Source organism: Pelophylax lessonae (assembly GCF_965119305.1).
Source record: "Pelophylax lessonae genome assembly, chromosome: 4".
NCBI classification, from domain to species: Eukaryota; Metazoa; Chordata; class Amphibia; order Anura; family Ranidae; genus Pelophylax; species Pelophylax lessonae.
In genome coordinates, this window is record NC_138771.1 from 59285593 (window position 1) to 59304824 (window position 19232).

The following is a 19232-nucleotide window of genomic DNA, read 5'->3' on the forward strand; positions in this document are numbered from 1 at the left end:
AATTCAGGATTGCTATAAGGACCCAGAGAGCCGTTTCATAATCATCAGGGGTCGCATCCTGGGTAAAGCGTTAACAATTGCAAACCTATATGCTCCTAATGGTGCTACAGTAAAATTCTTTCTTGACTTTTTCGCTGAATTGGAGAAATTTCACTCTTCCCACATAATACTAGGGGGTGATTTCAATATGGTTGCCCATCCAACCCTAGATAGGAGCAACCCCTCTCCCTCCTCTAAAACTTTCCCTAAAATTTTGGAACGAAAACTCAACACTCTTCAACTAGTTGACACCTGGAGATGTTTAAATATGGGTGCTAGGGAGTACACATTCTACTCTAACCCCCACAACACCTCAGCCAGAATAGACTATGTGTATGCATCTCAGGTGGTACTGGCTAATTCTGTTTCTGCAGATATATTCCCGTGTGTATGGTCGGACCATCACATGGTGATATATGACACGAAGGGCATAGGACTCTCCCCCACTCCATTTTCATGGAGACTAAACGACTCAATACTGGCGAATATACAGGATTCCAAAGAGGTCTCGGATTCTCTTACAGAATTTTTCGGGCTCAATCCCATTGACGACACCTCTATACAGAATACATGGGTAGCACACAAAGCATTTATTAGAGGAAGACTAATTGAATTGGCGGCTAGGAAAAATCGTTTGCGTACCACCAAAATACAATCCCTGACCAAAGATCTTCAAACTCTCTATAAAAACTACAATACACTGCATGACATGAACACCAGAACCTGTATTGATCAAAAAAGGAAAGAACTGAATGACATACTCTCTGAAAATGCCGAGAAATCCCTTAAATACACTAGATCCAAATTCCTTTTGTATGGAAATTCTTCTTCCACAATGCTTGCCAGAAAATTAAATCAATCTGTCAGACCACCACATGTATATAAGCTAAACACGTCTTCGGGCTTGACTACCTCCCATCCCAAGGAAGTCATGGAAATTTTTGAAAAATTTTATTCAAACCTTTTATCCCCTCCATCTTCATTAGCCCCACTAGACTCCCAGAAATGGCTGGATGAAATTCCAATACCCTCTATATCGGAATCGGACTATGAACGATTAAATGCCCCGATCACGGACACTGAAGTTGAACTGGTCATTAAATCTCTCCGCAATTCCTCAGCCCCGGGACCAGATGGATTTTCTGCCATCTACTTTAAAACTTTCTCTCAAACTCTTGCCCCTAAACTTTCTCAGTTATTCAATCACATATTAAAAGGCCACGAGTTCCCTGAAGAGATGTCTTTTGCTAATATGGTATTACTTCCAAAACCCAATAAAGATCTTTCCAGTCCCCAGAATTTCAGGCCAATCTCAATTATTAACAACGATCTAAAACTATTTAGTAAAATTCTTGCAGCCAGACTATCAACTATAATCCATAAGCTCATCTCCACCTTCCAATCAGGCTTTATTCCAAATCGCCAAATTACGGATAATATTAGATTGGCCTGTAACGTCATACAAGATGCTAACCTACACAAAAAACAATTATTACTATTGGGTCTTGACATTCACAAGGCCTTTGACAGTGTTTCCTGGGATTACCTTAAACATCTCCTCCCCAGATTTGGACTCACAGGCGAGTTTCTAAATGGTTTCATGGCCCTTTATAAAAACCCCAAAACCAGGATTAGAATGACAGGTTGTAATTCCAACTTCTTCCCGCTAGGCAGGGGCACTAGACAGGGATGTCCCCTATCCCCCCTGCTATTTGCCCTGGCCATTGAACCTCTCTCTATAGCTATCAGAAGACATGATGGGGTGAGGGGATATGAGAAGGGCGGAGAATCATATAAATTAAGCCTTTATGCAGACGATGCTATACTTTTTATTCCAGATCCTTTGCGCTCGCTACCAAATTTGTTGACAGTTTTGGAGAAGTTCGCAGGAGTATCGGGTCTAACTATTAACATGTCAAAATCTATTGCGTTACCAATTAACTTTCCTCCACAAGACATCCTAAACCTAAAAGATGCATTTCCCTTTGTGTGGGCTTCCGAATCCATCCCTTATCTTGGGATACAGTTATGTAAAGAATATAAATCATTATTCCAATCCAACTTCCCTCCCTTAATGACCAAGATTCGTAGTCTACTACAAATATGGTCCTCTTATCATCTGTCCTTTTTGGGGAAGATAACAGCAGTTAAGATGACCATCCTTCCTAAAATGTTATATCTTTTTCGAGCTCTACCTATAAGTCTCACCAAACGGTTCATCTCCAAACTTCAATCACTTGTCAATAAATTTATTTGGGGTAACAAAAAATCCAGATATGCCGCTAACATTCTTTATCGACACCAACGATCGGGGGGTTTGGGTCTCCCTCAGATTTGGCCATATTACATAAGTTGTAGGCTCTCCCAGCTTGGATACTGGCACACTCAGCCGACGAACTCTCCATGGGTTTCGTTTGAGGCACAATCTATTGCTCCATTTCATCTAGCCGGTCTGCTATGGGACCCAACAATCCCTATACGTGGAATTTCTACACGTAATTCAGTGGTTTCAGACTCCCTTAAAGTTTGGAGATCTGCAAATAAGCATAGTTCTTTAACATCCACTCCTCAATTGGGTGCTTCATTTTTGGGGGACCCCAGATTCAAGGAAGCATTTCATTCTCCTCACCAATTTACGTGGTGGTCTAAAAACAAACTGACCACGTTATTTGACCTTTTTGATGGAGGAATCATGTACTCATTTGAGCATTTGACAGAACACAAGAATGCTCCTTCATCTGAAAAATTAAACTACGATTTAATCAAGAGTTACTTCACCTCCTATCATGCTCAGCCATCTGGAACTCCCCTCAGTTCCTTTGAGCGAATATGCCTGGAAAACCCCCTGGGGGGAGGCCACATCTCTACCTTATACTCCACCCTAAATCCGCATGATACTGAGACTAAACTGAAATACATGACGGATTGGGAATTGGAGTTGCGGGAAACCATTACGGCTAGGGATTGGCAAAACATGTGGTCGAACCTACGCGGCTCGACAAGATCACTGGGAGTTAGGGAGAGGATGCAATGATACAGGTTCGTTTAAACACATATTCTGGGACTGTCCTAAAATACAAGACACATGGTCGGAAATATTCCACGCATGCGCGAAAATTACGGGTAGAAACCTTACACTCACTCCATCACAATGTCTATTGTTTCAGGACATCCCAGACGTTTCCAAACCATTAACCCGTCTGATACATACGCTATGTGTCGCAATGTTATGGTCTATAACTAAACAATGGAAAGAACCCAATGTACCATATGCTCTGGTTAATCACAGAATAGAAGATATTAAATCTATGGAAGCATATCATCATTCTATTACAAATTCCAAAAACACATGGGATCAAAAATGGAACCCCTGGTTCATTTATAAATGCTCCATACTCATTTAATATGGGATACGATCCTTGCTTCCCTATGTGCTGGAAGGATGGTCTCTTTTGCCACACTAATGGTTGACCGGACAGGGCGTCCCCTCTTGAGGCAGACGGGAGGCCCACCATAAGTCCTACTAATCTTGTGTATATCTACACTATCCCAGATATAAAGTCGTTTTATGTTACTTTTTTTAGAAGTATTAGCTCTATCACACATGTTTTCACATGGCTTAACAGGTAAAATCCTACCTTATCTCTACCTGTCAGACTTGAATTGCCTTCTTTATGATGATGTTAACATATTCTTAACTTTACACTCTTAAGTTGGTTACTGTTTATATTTCTCATTATTATAGACATGAGATGTTCATACGGCTCTTGTAATACTGATATTTTATCATTGACAATGCATATATATTTTTGTATTCATTTACATTCAATAAACGTTTATAATCAAAAAAAAAGAAATGCATTACCCAGATTTGGAAAATGGAAACCAATAATGCACTGATCCTTGATGCATGGCATAAATATAAATGCTATAGTGTAGTTTCTAAATAACCCTTTTTGGGAAAGAGTAATTGCAAACAACATATTTAGGCTGTTGCATCATTTCTAGTTAGGTCCCATTTAATTAGGTAAAGAACACAACCAAACTGTATCTTCTTAGCCATTTCTTTAGTTTCCTTCACAGCTTTCATTGGAAACCACTTGCCAAATGCAGAAATAAATATTGGTGCATCTAAAATATATTTAAAGTGGTTCTAAAGGCTCAAGTTGTTTTTACCCTCAAGCATTCCTTGTGTGCAGCTCCCCCCTAATACCAGAGCCCCATCTTGATCCAGCGATGTGCATGAGAGCCTTGGCTATCCAGGGACTCCCTCTGCTTATTGGCTAAGAGAACAGCGGGCGCCATTGGCTCCCGCTGCTATCAATCATATCCAGTGGGCCAATGAGGAGAGGGGGCATGGCCAAGCCACGGCTCAGGAGCCCCCATTGCAGGATGCCACCTCTGGAGACACTCAGCAGGAGGGAGGGGCCAGGAGCACCGGCTGGGAACTTGAGAAGAAAAGGTTTAGGGCTGCTCCGTACAAAACCGATGCACAGAGCAGGTAAGTATGACATGTTTGTTATTGTTTTGTTTTTTTTATTCTGCCTTTAATATCACTTTAAATCTTGACCATGTAGTAGAATATAGTAATTGGGCAGAATCTGTTGGCCTTAGTGATCCATAATCTTTCAGGCACCAACATTTGACAGAGGTAGTCATGAACATTCTCCTGGAAACTTGGCTAGAATCCAATACAAGATTGTAATTAAAGTACATTCTGACATTTGTGAATGCTACTGTCTTTGAACTTCTACACATCTTAGATAAATGCATAATGTCTAACATGTACAGATGACATGATGATTTCCTTGTGATCTTTCTAGGTATTTGGTGAAATTCGGAATGAACATTTTTCAAATATCTTTAGCTTTCTGAGTCAAAAAGCTCGCAATCTGCAAAGTCAGTATGATGTAAGTAAATGGCTTTATGGAAGCCAATTGTCCATGTCCAAATTGCATCAGTAATTAAAATTGAACTTCTGCAGTGAAAGGTGGAAAAGTGAGCAGGTTCTCAGTCTATTTGTCTAGTCACAACCTCCTATATTATGGGAGAGCTCCAGCAGGTTCAAGTAGATACATATTCGCCAGCACACCAAGGATCTTGTAAAAGCAGTCCAAAAAACTTTATTCCAGATAAGATCACATCAAAAAACATATATAGTGCAACGTTTCGGAGCCGCACAGGACCCCTTCGTCAGGCGGCTCCGAAACGTTGCACTATATATTTTTCTGATGTGATCTTATCTGGAATAAAGTTTTTTGGACTGCTTTTGCAAGAAAGGCAGAAGGCAAGTGCCACAAAATCAGCTAAAAATCCTTGTACCTTTATTAAACACTGGTGAAAAGTAGCTCATAAGCGCCAACCCATTTCAGCAGTTAGGCCTTAATCATGAGCCATGATTAAGGCCTGACGGCTGAAACGTGCTGGCATTTATTGTCTATTTTTCACAAGTGTTTAATAAAGGTACAAGGATTTTTAGCCGATTTTGTGGCGCTCGCCTTCTGACGTTTTTTGTGACTGTATAAGAAGATTGCAGAGACTTCTTTAGGCTGAGTCACTTGGGCTTGAAGTGGATGATTATTATCCGGAGGTAGCAGCCCAGGCACACCTGTTACAGGTTTTAGCCTGTCTTAGTGCTACTTTAGAGCAACAGAGGGAGGAATTTATAATTGAAGGTATTAACCACTTACCGCAAAGTGACGTACCTGTACGTCGGCTGACTTTGCGGCGTTATACCGGGGTGATGCCTTTACCTAGAGACATCACCCCGGTACCGTTGTTTAGACCAGACGGTTGGCTTTCCGGTGGTAATGACCAATGTGGCTCAGGAGCCGCTCGATCGTTACCCCGGCGAGCTGGAGGGGACGTCCCCCCCCCCTCCCACCGCCTTCTGTGTCCGCCGGCTTGATGGAGTCCTGATCTAAGCTGGATGGGGCTTCAATCGGATCTCCGATGACGTAACCCGGAGGCGGTGTCCATGACGTCACGTCCGGGTTACTCTGCTGCTAAAGGCGGCAGATTCAAAAGACTAGTGTATTCAAAAATGCCGGTTTTGGCGTTTTGAATACATGGAAGTGTAGTGGAGGGGTCTAAGGTCTTTTAGACCCTCGATCCCTCCATAAAGAGCACCTGTCACTGCATATTGCTGTCACAAGGGATGTTTACATTGCTTGTGACAGCAATAAAAGTGATCAGATTTTTTTTTTTTAAAAAAAAGGCTGTGATCAAGTAAAAAAAAAATTTTTAGTCGCCGCTAGCTCGTGCACGAAAGAAAACGTATATGGAAGTCGAGCCGCAAATTAAATCACTGTTCAAACCACACATGTGAGGTATCGGCGTGATCGCCAGAGCGTGAGCAATAATTTATAAAAAGAGCTACACTCCAACTCTAAACTGGTAACCGTTAAAAAATTTGAAAGCGTCGCCTATTGAGATTTCTATTGATCGTAGTTTGTCGCCATTCCACGGGTGTGCGCAATTTTAAACCGTAACATGTTGGGTATATATTTACTCAGCGTGACATCATCTTTCACAATATACAAAAAAATGGGCTAACTTTACTGTTGAGGTTTTTTTAAATGCTGTGAAATGTGTTTTTATGTAATTTTTTCCAAAAAAATGGCGTTTTAAAGACCACTGCGCAAATACCGCGTGACAAAAAATATTGTAATGACCGCCATTTTATTCTTCAGAGTCTTTGCTAAAAAAATATATATAATGTTTGGGGGTTCTAAGTAGTTTTCTAGGAAAAAATACTGATTTAAACTTGTAAACAAAAAGTGTCAGAAATAGGCCTGGGGCTTAAGTGGTTAAATATTTCATACTTTGTATTAATTTAGAAAATACAAAGCATTCTCTGAATGGTGCCCATGCTGAGCGGTTGACCTCCTGGCCATTCAGCGCGGTATATACATAATTGCATTGGTCCAAGCTGCACCAATGTAATCATGTAAAAATCTGCTTCAAAGGGAAGAGATGGAAGAAAAGCTGCTGAGTGACTGAGTGTAGAAACTGCTTCTCTGTGAGATGTTTGGTTCTCCTCCTCAATGCTTTAATCTGATCAAAACAGGTGTTTGATCACAGCTTTTTTATAGCAACCTCATTGTGGAACGTATGTATAAAAGGTGCTGGCAACATTTTTTTTCGCACTATTGCACATGTGTCAAACACAAAGCCCGAGGGCCATTTCATGTGGCTCACCGCACCTCTCCTGCAGCTGCAGGAGAGCTCCAGCCCTCCTCCAGACTCTGTGCTTTCTGCTTTCCAGCACTGCCTCCAGCTTCTTCCCAGCAGCAGCACAAGATAAGGGTAGTGCACTGTAATGTAAGGGAGGGTGGGGGACTCAACTTCTGATGGTGGGGAGGCTCCTGGCATCTTATGTAAGGGTAGGGGATGCTCTGGACATCTAATTTTATAGATCCAACCGGCCCTTTTGAGGGCAGTCATATTGAAGATGCGGACCCCTGTACTATAGCAGCAAAAATATTGTTTCACCTATTCTCTGAACTGCTGAATTGACAGCCGGAAGTCGATTGATTGATATGGGCAAAAAAATATTGTTATCCTGGACCAGACTCCCTTAAGGGTATAGGCTTACCAGATTCAGGTAAGAGAAAAGCAGATGCTCTATGAATCTTGTCACCTTGATAGAAGATCCAGGCCCACGTGAGCGGTAGACTCAATGGTCATTGGATCATGAAAGAAATGTAAAATACGCAATAGCGTAAAACCCAACAACTAGATAAATATCACCAATGTGACAAAGGTGAAAACGTCATCTGTGACGAAACGTCGTCAGGGCACGGCGTACTAACGTCATCCGATCGCGACCAGAGAGTGCGGGCGAGCGAAGCTGTTCGGCCGGCGGCTGCATACAATTGCTCATTCCATCCTGGTTTCTGTGAGTGTTCTTGCTTTTATTTTTGGAATAAATTTTACTGTTTTACGCTATGGGAGCCTCTCTCTCTCTTTTTGAATGGTGAACATTGGGAACATCTGAGGATCAGTTGCTCGAGTCTATTGTCGGACCCCCAACCATTTATTATCATACAAGCGTGGTTGATCTAAAGATCTGGTAAGAGGCGACCCCTACTGGTTCCTTTTCGGTACTGAATCTTGGTGTCTCATTGGAATCTGATTTTTACACACTTTGATTTCGTTCACATGGTAAGAGGCTCATCTAGCTGGTGATGGTTCTACACCTACCTTTCATCATTGTTTTTCACTTTGGCACATATATTATTGTCGTCTGGTAAGAGGCAACTTCAGCTGGAATTTATCAATTGGTTTATATACACCTACCCTTATTTATATTTGGTAAGGGGTATTTAACACATACTAATTTCTTTAATTTACACTTTCCACTGTTAATAGAGATCTTTGGTGGTGGTCTAATTTATACACACGATATCCTCAAGTCACATTGGTGATATTTATCTAGTTGTTGGGTTTTACGCTATTGCGTATTTTACATTTCTTTCATGATCCAATGACCATTGAGTCTACCACTCACGTGGGCCTGGATCTTCTATCAAGGTGACAAGATTCATAGAGCATCTGCTTTTCTCTTACCTGAATCTGGTAAGCCTATACCCTTAAGGGAGTCTGGTCCAGGATTACATCTAGGATTTTGTCATCATCATTTATTATTGGGACTTTATGGACTTTACATCTCCATTTATCATACTTAGCGCAACTTAATTTACAAATATTCTACAGGGTGTGGTCACACTTGAAGTTGCTGCTGTTCAAAATTATTTTCTTTAAGCGCGGTTAATCCCCCTCTATATACAAAAAAATATTGTTGTTAGCACAATTTTATACAAGTCCCTGACCACAGAATATGTCAATATATTGACTGTAATGTGAGTTTGAACTAAAGATACCCCTGTACTTATGCCTCTGGGTCCAACTGATATTGTTTCTAGACATGTATTGGATGTATTAGACATTATTAACATTATGATTATGTTGAATCTGTGTTTATTAGAACAATCAGTTGCATATAGAAAGTTACATAATGTACATTGCTTACAATATCACGAATCATACATCAAACCAATGCCAGATAGGTAATGAACATCTATATGAACAGCGACCATAAATGACAAATCCGTTATAGTGGCTAAAACAGTATAGGGTATTACATGACTCTTAGTTCTCGGTTTGACCGTGTTGGGGAATCATAAGTATTAATAAAGACTATATACGGAAATATGCAAACAGAATTTAGTAAGGGAAAGCCAAAAGAGTTAGAGCATAGAAAGAAGAAATAGGAAGGGGGGGAGCCTATGGGGGATCGCCCGGAGAGTCAGAAACAAAAGTATCAAATTCGCTGGAAAAACGAAAATTGAGCCATACTGACCACATGATAGTGTGAGATTCTGATTTACCATTCTCCCAAGACACCATTCTTTAAATATGTTCAATCCTGTCCACCTCACATGCCCATTGAGCCTTAGGGGGCGCCAGTGGTTTACGCCAATGTCTGGCAATCACCGATCGCGCTGCGGTGAGAAAGTGGCGGATGAGGCTTTTTTTAATCTGTTTATGAGATCCTGGCAACATAGACAAGACTGAGCCTCATTGGGGAACCTGTCACCGACCAGTTTTTCATATAGAACCAGTATTTTGTCCCAGAAGGGTATGATACGGGGACACGTCCCCCCAAACATTATGATTATTATTATTATTATTAGACATGTTTTAGACATTTATAGTTAATTTGCATTCTGTTACTCAATCATAGAAACGTCAAGGAATGGACATTAAACAAATGAAGACTTTTGTTTCCCAAGAGCTGAAGGGATTGAAACATGAACATCGGTTACTAAGTTTACGTATGTGGTGATCTTTCTAAACTCCTTAGTTTATATTACTGCACAGTTCCTAAAAGTGTTGTATACTGATTTTTGTACGTTTTTTGGAAAGAGCAGTCACCTTGCTGTTTTGTAAACAAAGTATTTCATTCAGCCAATGTTTCTTGCTGTTTTTGAACATAGGATAAAACATGTCGACAAATTCTTCTTGCATTTTTTGTAAAAACCTTAGAGGTTAATGATGATAACTTTCTTTTTTTCTTTTTTTTTAAATAAGATATTGGGGCCTGTGAATCTATAATGAAGAGGAAAACCAAACAAGATTTTCAAGAATTACTGAAAACAGAGCACTGTGAGTATTTTACAAGATTTCAATATTTCTGTTTGGACCAATTCCTTTACCAAATGAACTTGTCCCAAAAAATAATTTAATGCAGGGCTTGACAAATTTGCCTGAAATCTAGGAGCCAGCTAAAAAAGTTAGGAGCCAGTTTTTTTTTTTTTTTAAACTAACAACCAAGCTTTATTTAATAAAACGGATACTAAATTTACACATAAATACGACTAGAACCCCACTCTCCTCTATAGCGCAATTGGATGGAAACAGACTGTCTGTCTCTTTCCATCCGATGCCATCTGATCCGATCCACGGGATGGATAGAAAATAGAACAACCATCCATCTGTTTTTGGCAGACAGGATCAGATGGCGGCAGATTACTGCTCCATAGAGGAGACTGAAGGGTCCGATCAGGTCTGCCTGAAAAACTGACGGGCGGACCTGATCAGACAGCCCGTGTGAAAGGGGCCTTTGGCTGTGGCAAGGCGATGAGGAAAAAAAAAAAAAAAAGATTTTTTTTAATAAGAATTGAAAAAATAAAAAAGAAAACCATTTTTTTATTTTTTTTAATAATTAAAAAAAAAAAAAGAAAAAATTATTATTTATTTTTTTTACATTTAAAAAATAAATTAATAATAATAACCACACTCCCTGTCAACTTACCTTTAAGCAAAGGTAACTGGACAGAGAGATGAAGCCTTAAAAAACTTCCCTCTCCTCTTTGGAAGGAGATGGGAAGGCATTGAGAACAGGCATTACTCCCGGCCACCACAAGAGGGTGCCAGTTCCCCTAGCCTCTCATCTCACAGAAGAAGGCCGAAAAGCCGGGGCCTCAATTTTTGGACGGCGCGGAAGTCCATGCACTCGAGGAGAAGGTGGGGGCACAAAAGGGACAGGACACCTCCTGCAGGGCACCCCAGGCGCCAGGTCGCTAATTCTATTAGTAAATGCGACCTGGCGCCCGGGGTTTGTCGAGCCCTGCTTTAATGCGATGGTAAACCACAGCTTACTACCGCCAAAGCTTCTGTTTGAGCCACTTCAGGAAACCACCAGTACTTTCTGTGAACAGTACAAATATCAATGCCTTAAATACCTGCAATTTTGCTAAACCCTGATATCAGAGACCAGTTAGGGTCATGTCAGGCAAGCATTACCATTAGGTAAAGCTGTTACCCTGTTTTGAATGATGTTGCTGTCATCCGTCTGACAGCATCTACTCTCAGTTTGAGGTGTTTATAAAAACATTAAGAATTCATTGACGAGTGCATTTGACCTGCAGTTGTCCACCTGCTGATGTGCTTTTGGGCTGCTTCAAGCGGAATTTCATTCCCATACACTTTTGTGGAAATGCAAAACCCATTTGACATGAACAGGACCTTCCACTGCCTGGATTTTTTCAGTGCCGCCCCATGCCCATCGCATCTGGAGCAAGAATGTTCTATGAGCATAGGGAGAGCATAGGGAGGGTGGGAGATTTTGCTCCAATACAAACAAAATTATAAACGTGACTTACTGCTAGAATAATGCAAAGGGAAAAAAGTTACTAGCAACTTTTAACTAAATTCCTTACCTTTCCTTTAATGGTCTGATGTCCCTTGCTGGAACTGGCATCTTCTACCCAGCTTTTTCCAACTGTTAGGCTGCAGCCTTCTTTATTGGTCGGCGCAGGGTGGCGCCATTTCTGCACATGCGCAGGAGTTCAGTCGCCCCTGCACACAGTTGTTGTGCTGTAATGTAAACTGAGCTGCGATTGCTCTGCTCAATGTACATTCCAATGAAGACTGCAAGTAGGCAGGTGGGTTCCTTTTTTTGAAATACAAACGAAAATGTGCTGCGCTAATTCCCTGTGCATTCTACACACTCATGGTGAATTGTGCTTTTTATTTCATCCTCTTCCCATAACTGACTTCATTATGTGCCACATAGTGAAATGCAAGATTCTTCAAACCATAAAAAACAAAAGAGATCAAAGTGAAATTTACAGCTCACTCCTAAATGGCGATACAGTGTAATATTTAAACAGTCCAGAAAGTCTCACAAAGTGCAAGTAAAAAAAAAAAAAAAAAAGGATAAAAAAGGTTTGATGACACCATAATAGCCACAGCCAACCTCCAAAATGCTTTCTTTGTTTGTACTGCTGTTCTTTAGCTCTGTCACTATCCCACAACAAAATTCTGGTCAACTTTATAAAAAGTTTGGTCTGGTCACATTTTGAGTATTGATCTTGAGTATTCCATCCAGTTTTGGTCACCAATCCTCAGGAAGGATGTGCTGAAACTGGAGAGAGTCCAGAGAAGGGCAACAAAGCTAATAAACGGTGTTGGAGGACCTCAATTACGAGGAATGACTACAAACAATAAACCTATAATCTCTGGAGAAGAGACGCTTAATAGGGAATAAGATAGCTATATACAAATATCTTAATGGTGATTCTAGCACAGGGAGTAAACTATTCAGTCTCTGGTTGCTTAACAGTACAACTCAATGGAGTTAGAAAAGAAGCGGTATAACCCTAAACTGTGTGAAGGGTTCGTTACTGTCAGTGCGGTAAGGATGTGGAACTCCCTTCCATAGTGGGTGGTGGCTGCAGGGAGCATTGTAAATTAAAAAAAAAAACTCTTAGATGGGCATCCTAGTGAACTCAATATACAGGGATTAGGGAAATCGTATTAACATAAACGCACACCTACCCAGGTTGAACTGGATGGACTAGTGTCTTTATTCAACCTTACCAACTATATAACTCCACTACCCTGAAGCCTAAGACTTTTTCTAATGTGTAAGGAATGGTTTAAGTCTATCTATAAACTATACAGGACTTTTCTTGGACCTTTTGTATAGTAGGTAATGTAGACAACACAGATGTTTGTGAAATAAATGCTGTTACTTTGCTTCATATTAAACACCTTAGCTGTCTTACCTGTTTTCCTTCTTTGATTCAGAGCAATTTTTACATTCATGCTATAACAATAACTTTATTAACAAAGAAAAAGACATATTGATTTTTCAGGACAAGTAAGGCTTTATTTTGGCAAGGTTTCCTTACCCCTATCATACTTTGTGAGTCTGACCTGGAAAAGATACGCAGAGCAGAAGTTCTGATTTTACTGGCTTTCTAACCAGTCATTAAGTCAGAAAGTATTGGAGCAAAAACAGCCAGGCAACTAGTATTCTAAGAAGGAAATCTGCAATGGTGCCACAGAAAAGGTTTCCTTTTAACAGTGTGTAAATATGATTGATTGAAATTTAGTTAGTAAAAGCTTCGGAACCATATGATAAATAGTAAAGTGATCCTTATATTTCTTGCCACTAGATAATTTTATAGAAAACAAATGACCCCTACATTACATGAGGCTATTATTATTTCTGTAGGAAGTCTCAGCTCTGCCTCCTGGAACACGCCTGAACTGTACTTGAACTCTGAAGTTGTTCAAAGTCATATACAACAGCAACAGATAAGAGCAATTGCATGTGTGATTTTGTGCCAGTTTTCCCTGCTCTGCCTTTTCTCTATCATTTCAGAAATCAGTGCAGGCAACCCCATTGTCAGCCCGACACAACTTGTGTGCAGGAGAGGATGAGCATAGGCTTTGTAAATCTCTGCCATCTTTAAGTGGAACTTCATCCAAAACTTTGTTGTTCTGGGTGAAGTGGGGAAAGTCTATATACGGTACTCTCCGGTTGCCGATGTTCCCTTTGGTCAGTGATGGCCAACCTTGGCACCCCAGATGTTTTGGAACTACATTTCCCACTGCAGAGTGCGTGAGCATCATGGGAAATGTAGTTCCAAAATATCTGGGGTGCCAAGGTTCGCCATCATTGCCCTTGGTGATATTTCCCCTCTGGTCCTGTCTCTGTGACCACACGGGAAAAGAGGGTAATTTCTCAGGGGGACACAGCAAAAAAAAATTGGAATCATTCTCTGCAGTACTGTTAAAGAAGTACTTTTCAAGAACATTTTAAATATAATGTGCAAATCAGCCGGTGAGATCACCATCAGATCTTGTTCAATATTTTTATTGTTTTTAACCAAATTTACCAGAGGGCAGGACTCTGGGATTACAAAACAACAATAGGAATAGTAATAAAGTAGCCCAAGCAGCAAAACTGTGAGACAATGAGGCAACAAGGTTGGCGATAGTCAAAAATCGAATTTCGACCTATTGCTGACCGAATGTTTAGGTAAAGGCGGTTGAAGAAGCTAAGCAGTATAAGAAAGGTTGGTCTAATTTTAATTTTCAAATGATTTAGGAAGCTATGGCTGCCTAGGCTTGGGATATTTCAGAATTCAAATAATGAGGAAGTAGGAGAAGAGGGAAGAAAGTGGTAGGGAAGTTACCGGGAGGGGGGGGGGCACCTGAATCTGGACTAGAGAAAGGGAATTAAGCTAAATCAAGGGCAGTGACAATAAGCCTCGATTCACACTATAACTTGCATGTGAATCGCACAGGAACCGCACCACATTACTGTGCAATTCAATGGAGTGCCATTTGAGCCCATTCATTTTGGCGATTCTCACGGGGACCAGATACCAGCGAGTTAGAACTTTGTAGTTCGTTTCTAGGGCGTTAATATTCTGTGTTGAACTTTTAGTTGCATCCCAGTTTATGGTATCTGGAGAGATTCTGAGGTCTTGTTCCCATTTGGATGCCTATGTAGGGAGGGTTAGGATTGGCTTCATCCAGTTGTTGCTGCTATAAATAAAATATTGGGCCTGGGGAATGGGGGTCATGGCAGCATATGTGTTATCACCCTCAGATCTTAACTAACCCACCCTGCCTCACCCCAGCTACATACTTTCCAAATTTATGGATATGGTGCCATAAAAGTCTCTAAAGCCCCGTACACACGCGTCGAAAATTGGCAGGGAATTTTCGTCCAACGTCCGATCTGCCGATTTTTGGCTTGTTAGTATGATGCTTCGACAACCGACCCCAACTTTTCGGCCGAAAAAAATCTGGTGTGCAGACTATAACATTTTTGTTGGCCGTCAAAACACGGCCGATTTTCGTGCAGTCAGTACAGATTTCGACAGGGAAAAATCTTATGAGAAAGTCTGGCCATGCTCAGAGAAGAAAGAACACAAAGAAATCAAACCAACACATGACATCACTTCTGAAGTAGATTTTTGTTGGGCGAGAAAATTCGTGTGCAGTCTAGGCACATTCCAACCAACAAAAAACACTCTGGACAAAAGACGGACGATCGGTCGGCCGATAATCGTTGCGTGTGTACGGGGCTTTAGGATCGACTACACGGCTGTGCAGAGCAGGAAGAAGATCTGGAACAGTAAGATGTAATTATCCTGGAAGGTCACAGCTGTAAGTATGTAGCTGGGGTAAGGGTGGATTAGCTAAGATTGAAGACAGGGTAAGTATATTTTCTATTGAATTTTTCTGACTACTTATGAAATCTGATAGGTGGCAATTACCACTACATCTTTATTCTTTGTGTTATGTTGTTAAATATATCCTTTTATAAACCACTGATTAACTACAAATTATCTAATGTTGTATTCTGTCTATTCTAATTACAATATTTTTTATATAAAGCATTACTGGAAGGATTTGATATTCGAGAGAGCATCGGTGTAATAGAAGAGCACATTAACAGACAGGTGAGTCAACCAAACATTACATCACAGTCTGTAAAGGGTATTAAAGAGATTAAACTAAAGTTCTACCAGTTTACAAAACTCTTTGGCCACATCTTGAGTATGCTGTCCAGTTTTGGTCACCAGTCCCCAGTGCCAGGACAAGGTCATCCAACGCCCAGCGCAAAGATGCCAAACGGTTAGGGTTAGCAGTCGCTGTCATTATTCCTTTCAGCCTTGTAACAGAAGCATCTGGCAAAGGGCGCCCCCATCCTTGCAATAAACCATTGTGGCCAGGGCAGCCCGAGACACTTGAGAGAAGATATGATCACAACATGCATATCTTTAAATGGTGACTCTAGTAACTATTAAATCTAAGGTCTCTATAGAAGACACATGGCCACACAATGATGTTGGACGAGAGGCAGTTCAGTCTTAAACTGTGTAATGAGTTCTTTACTGTCAGGCTCCGTTCACATATTGGCATCCCAGATCGCAGGCAGAATCGCCACAATTCTGCCTGTGATCCTGAATCACATTGAATTGCAGGATGCCTGTGCAATTCCTGTTAATTTCAATGGCACCCCAAACACGGTGCAGTTTTGCTGCGATTTTGCCCGACGAATTGCGGTAAAACCGCACAAACAGACGGGCAGGACGCCTGTTGCCCAAAGGAAGTACAAGAGCTTCTTTTGGGTGACAGGCGTCCCGCGATTCTGTTTGCGCTATTTTACCACGATTTGTTGGCTGACAATCGGGGCAAAATCTTGTCGCATTTGGGGTGCCATTGGAAGTGACGGGAATCGCATGGGCGTCCCTCGATTTGACATGATTCGGGATTGTGGGCAGAATCGCCGGATCCGGGATGCCATTATGTGAACGGAGCCTTAGAGTGGTAAGGATGTGGTGGTGTCAGCGAGGAGTGTAGATAAATTTAAAAAACTTGTAGATATGTTTCTTATAGAACACATTTGTACAGGGATATGGGGAACGGTATTGATATAAACACACACTCAAGTTGACCTGGATGGACTGGTGTCTATTTAACCTTACCAACTATGTAACTGCGTAAAGAGACACAAAAAATCTTTGTTCTTTAATGGTTGGCATCCTATTTTGTAGATTTCCCCCATAGATAGTCTACGCCTGCTATGTCTGCTGTCCATCACAGAAAATGGTAAGTGTGATCTTGTATTACTGTAAATTTATCTGTAGATCATTATAAGATAGTGTCTCATGCTGTTACTAACTAGATCATGTTTGCAGGTTTAATACCTAAAGATTACAAATCACTGAAGACTCAGTACTTACAGGTGTGTGATGCTAATAAATCTTTCATCAGTGACCCTAAAAATGTTTTCTTCTGTTGGGCCAAGGAAATCTTTTTATTAAAATGTATTTGCGGAGATGTTGAACTCTATCCATTTACTATACAGTGACTGTACAATACAAGCACTCCCGTGTATTTCATTAATTGCTGCGTCCCAGCTGATAATAGCATGGACATTACCATGCACAAAGCAGGTCCAAAATGAACAGGCTGTCAGTGACACATGCAGTCATAGTGAAGGGCAGCACTGGTTAGTTAGATTTTTTTGGTATGCACCAATTTTAAATGTGCAGATAATCTAGTTTAGGGGTCTCCAAACCTTTTAAACAAAGAGCCAGATTTCTGTCCTTCAGACTTTAGGGGAGCCGGATTGGCGTCATTGGGGGGTAGAAAATGTCCCGGGCTCTGCATCAGTGACTGTAAACATGGCCTCAGGGTTGGTGGTCAGTTGGAGGAGGAATTGTACCCCATCATTGGTTTCAGTGGAAAAAATAGTGACCTATCGTTGGTATCAGTGGGAAGAATAGTGTCCCATCCTTGGTATTAGTGGGAAGAATAGTGTCCCATCCTTGGTATTAGTGGGAAGAATAGTGACCCATCATTGGTATCAATGGGAGGAAGCGGTGCCCGTCATTGGTATTAGTGAAAGGAATAGTGACCCGTTATTGGTATCAGTGGGAGGAATAGTGCCTCATCATTGGTATTAGTGGGAGGAATAGTGTCCCATCATTGGTATTAGTGGGAGGAATAGTGTCCCATCATTGGTATTAGTGGGAGGAATAGTGTCCCATCAGTGGTGTCAGTGAGATGAATAGTGCCCCACCATTGGTATCAGTAGGAGGAATAGTGCCCCATCATTGGTATCAGTAGGAGGAATAGTGTCCCATCAGTGGTGTCAGTGAGATGAATAGTGCCCCACCATTGGTATCAGTAGGAGGAATAGTGCCCCATCATTGGTATCAGTAGGAGGAATAGTGTCCCATCATTGGTATTAGTGGGAGGAATAGTGTCCCATCAGTGGTGTCAGTGAGATGAATAAAGCCCCATCATTGTTATCAGTAGGAGGAATAGTGCCCCATCATTGGTATCAGTAGGAGGAATAGTGTCCCATCATTGGTATCAGTGAGAGGAATAGTGTCCCATCAGTGGTGTCAGTGAGATGAATAGTGCCCCACCATTGGTATCAGTAGGAGGAATAGTGCCCCATCATTGGTATCAGTAGGAGGAATAGTGTCCCATCAGTGGTGTCAGTGAGATGAATAGTGCCCCACCATTGGTATCAGTAGGAGGAATAGTGCCCCATCATTGGTATCAGTAGGAGGAATAGTGTCCCATCATTGGTATTAGTGGGAGGAATAGTGTCCCATCAGTGGTGTCAGTGAGATGAATAAAGCCCCATCATTGTTATCAGTAGGAGGAATAGTGCCCCATCATTGGTATCAGTAGGAGGAATAGTGTCCCATCATTGGTATCAGTGGGAGGAATAGTGTCCCATCAGTGGTGTCAGTGAGATGAATAGTGCCCCACCATTGGTATCAGTAGGAGGAATAGTGCCCCATCATTGGTATCAGTAGGAGGAATAGTGCCCCATCATTGGTATCAGTAGGAGGAATAGTGTCCCATCATTGGTATTAGTGAGATGAATAGTGTCCCATCATTGGTATCAGTGGAAGGAATAGTGTCCCATCATTGGTATTAGTGGGAAGAATAGTGTCCCATCCTTGGTATTAGTGGGAGGAATAGTGACCCATCCTTGGTATTAGTGGGAGGAAGCGGGGCCCGTCATTGGTATTAGTGAGAGGAATAGTGACCCATCGATGGTATCAGTGGGAGGAATAGTGACCCATCGATGGTATCAGTGGGAGGAATAGTGTCCCATCATTGGTATCAGTGGGAGGAATAGTGTCCCATCATTGGTATCAGTGGGAGGAATAGTGTCCCATCATTGGTATTAGTGGGAGGAATAGTGTCCCATCATTAGTATTAGTGAGAGGAATAGTGCCCCATCTTTGGTGTCAGTGGGAGGAATAGTGCCCCATCGTTGGTGTCAGTGGGAGGAATAGTGTCCCATCATTGGTATCAGGGGGCGAAATAGTGTCCCATCATTGGTATTA

At 41.4% G+C, this 19232-nt stretch overlaps 1 protein-coding gene across 1 annotated transcript in view; it reads left to right on the forward strand.

Moving 5' to 3' along the window:
• Positions 1–19232, forward strand: part of VPS33B (VPS33B late endosome and lysosome associated) — a 77301-nt gene that overhangs the window by 41343 nt on the left and 16726 nt on the right. The window contains exons 13-18 of the mRNA XM_082253231.1: positions 4863–4949; positions 9788–9878; positions 10135–10209; positions 15748–15812; positions 16911–16965; positions 17055–17101. Coding sequence (XP_082109357.1) covers positions 4863–4949; positions 9788–9878; positions 10135–10209; positions 15748–15812; positions 16911–16965; positions 17055–17101 — 420 coding nt within the window. The remainder of the gene's footprint in view (positions 1–4862; positions 4950–9787; positions 9879–10134; positions 10210–15747; positions 15813–16910; positions 16966–17054; positions 17102–19232) is intronic.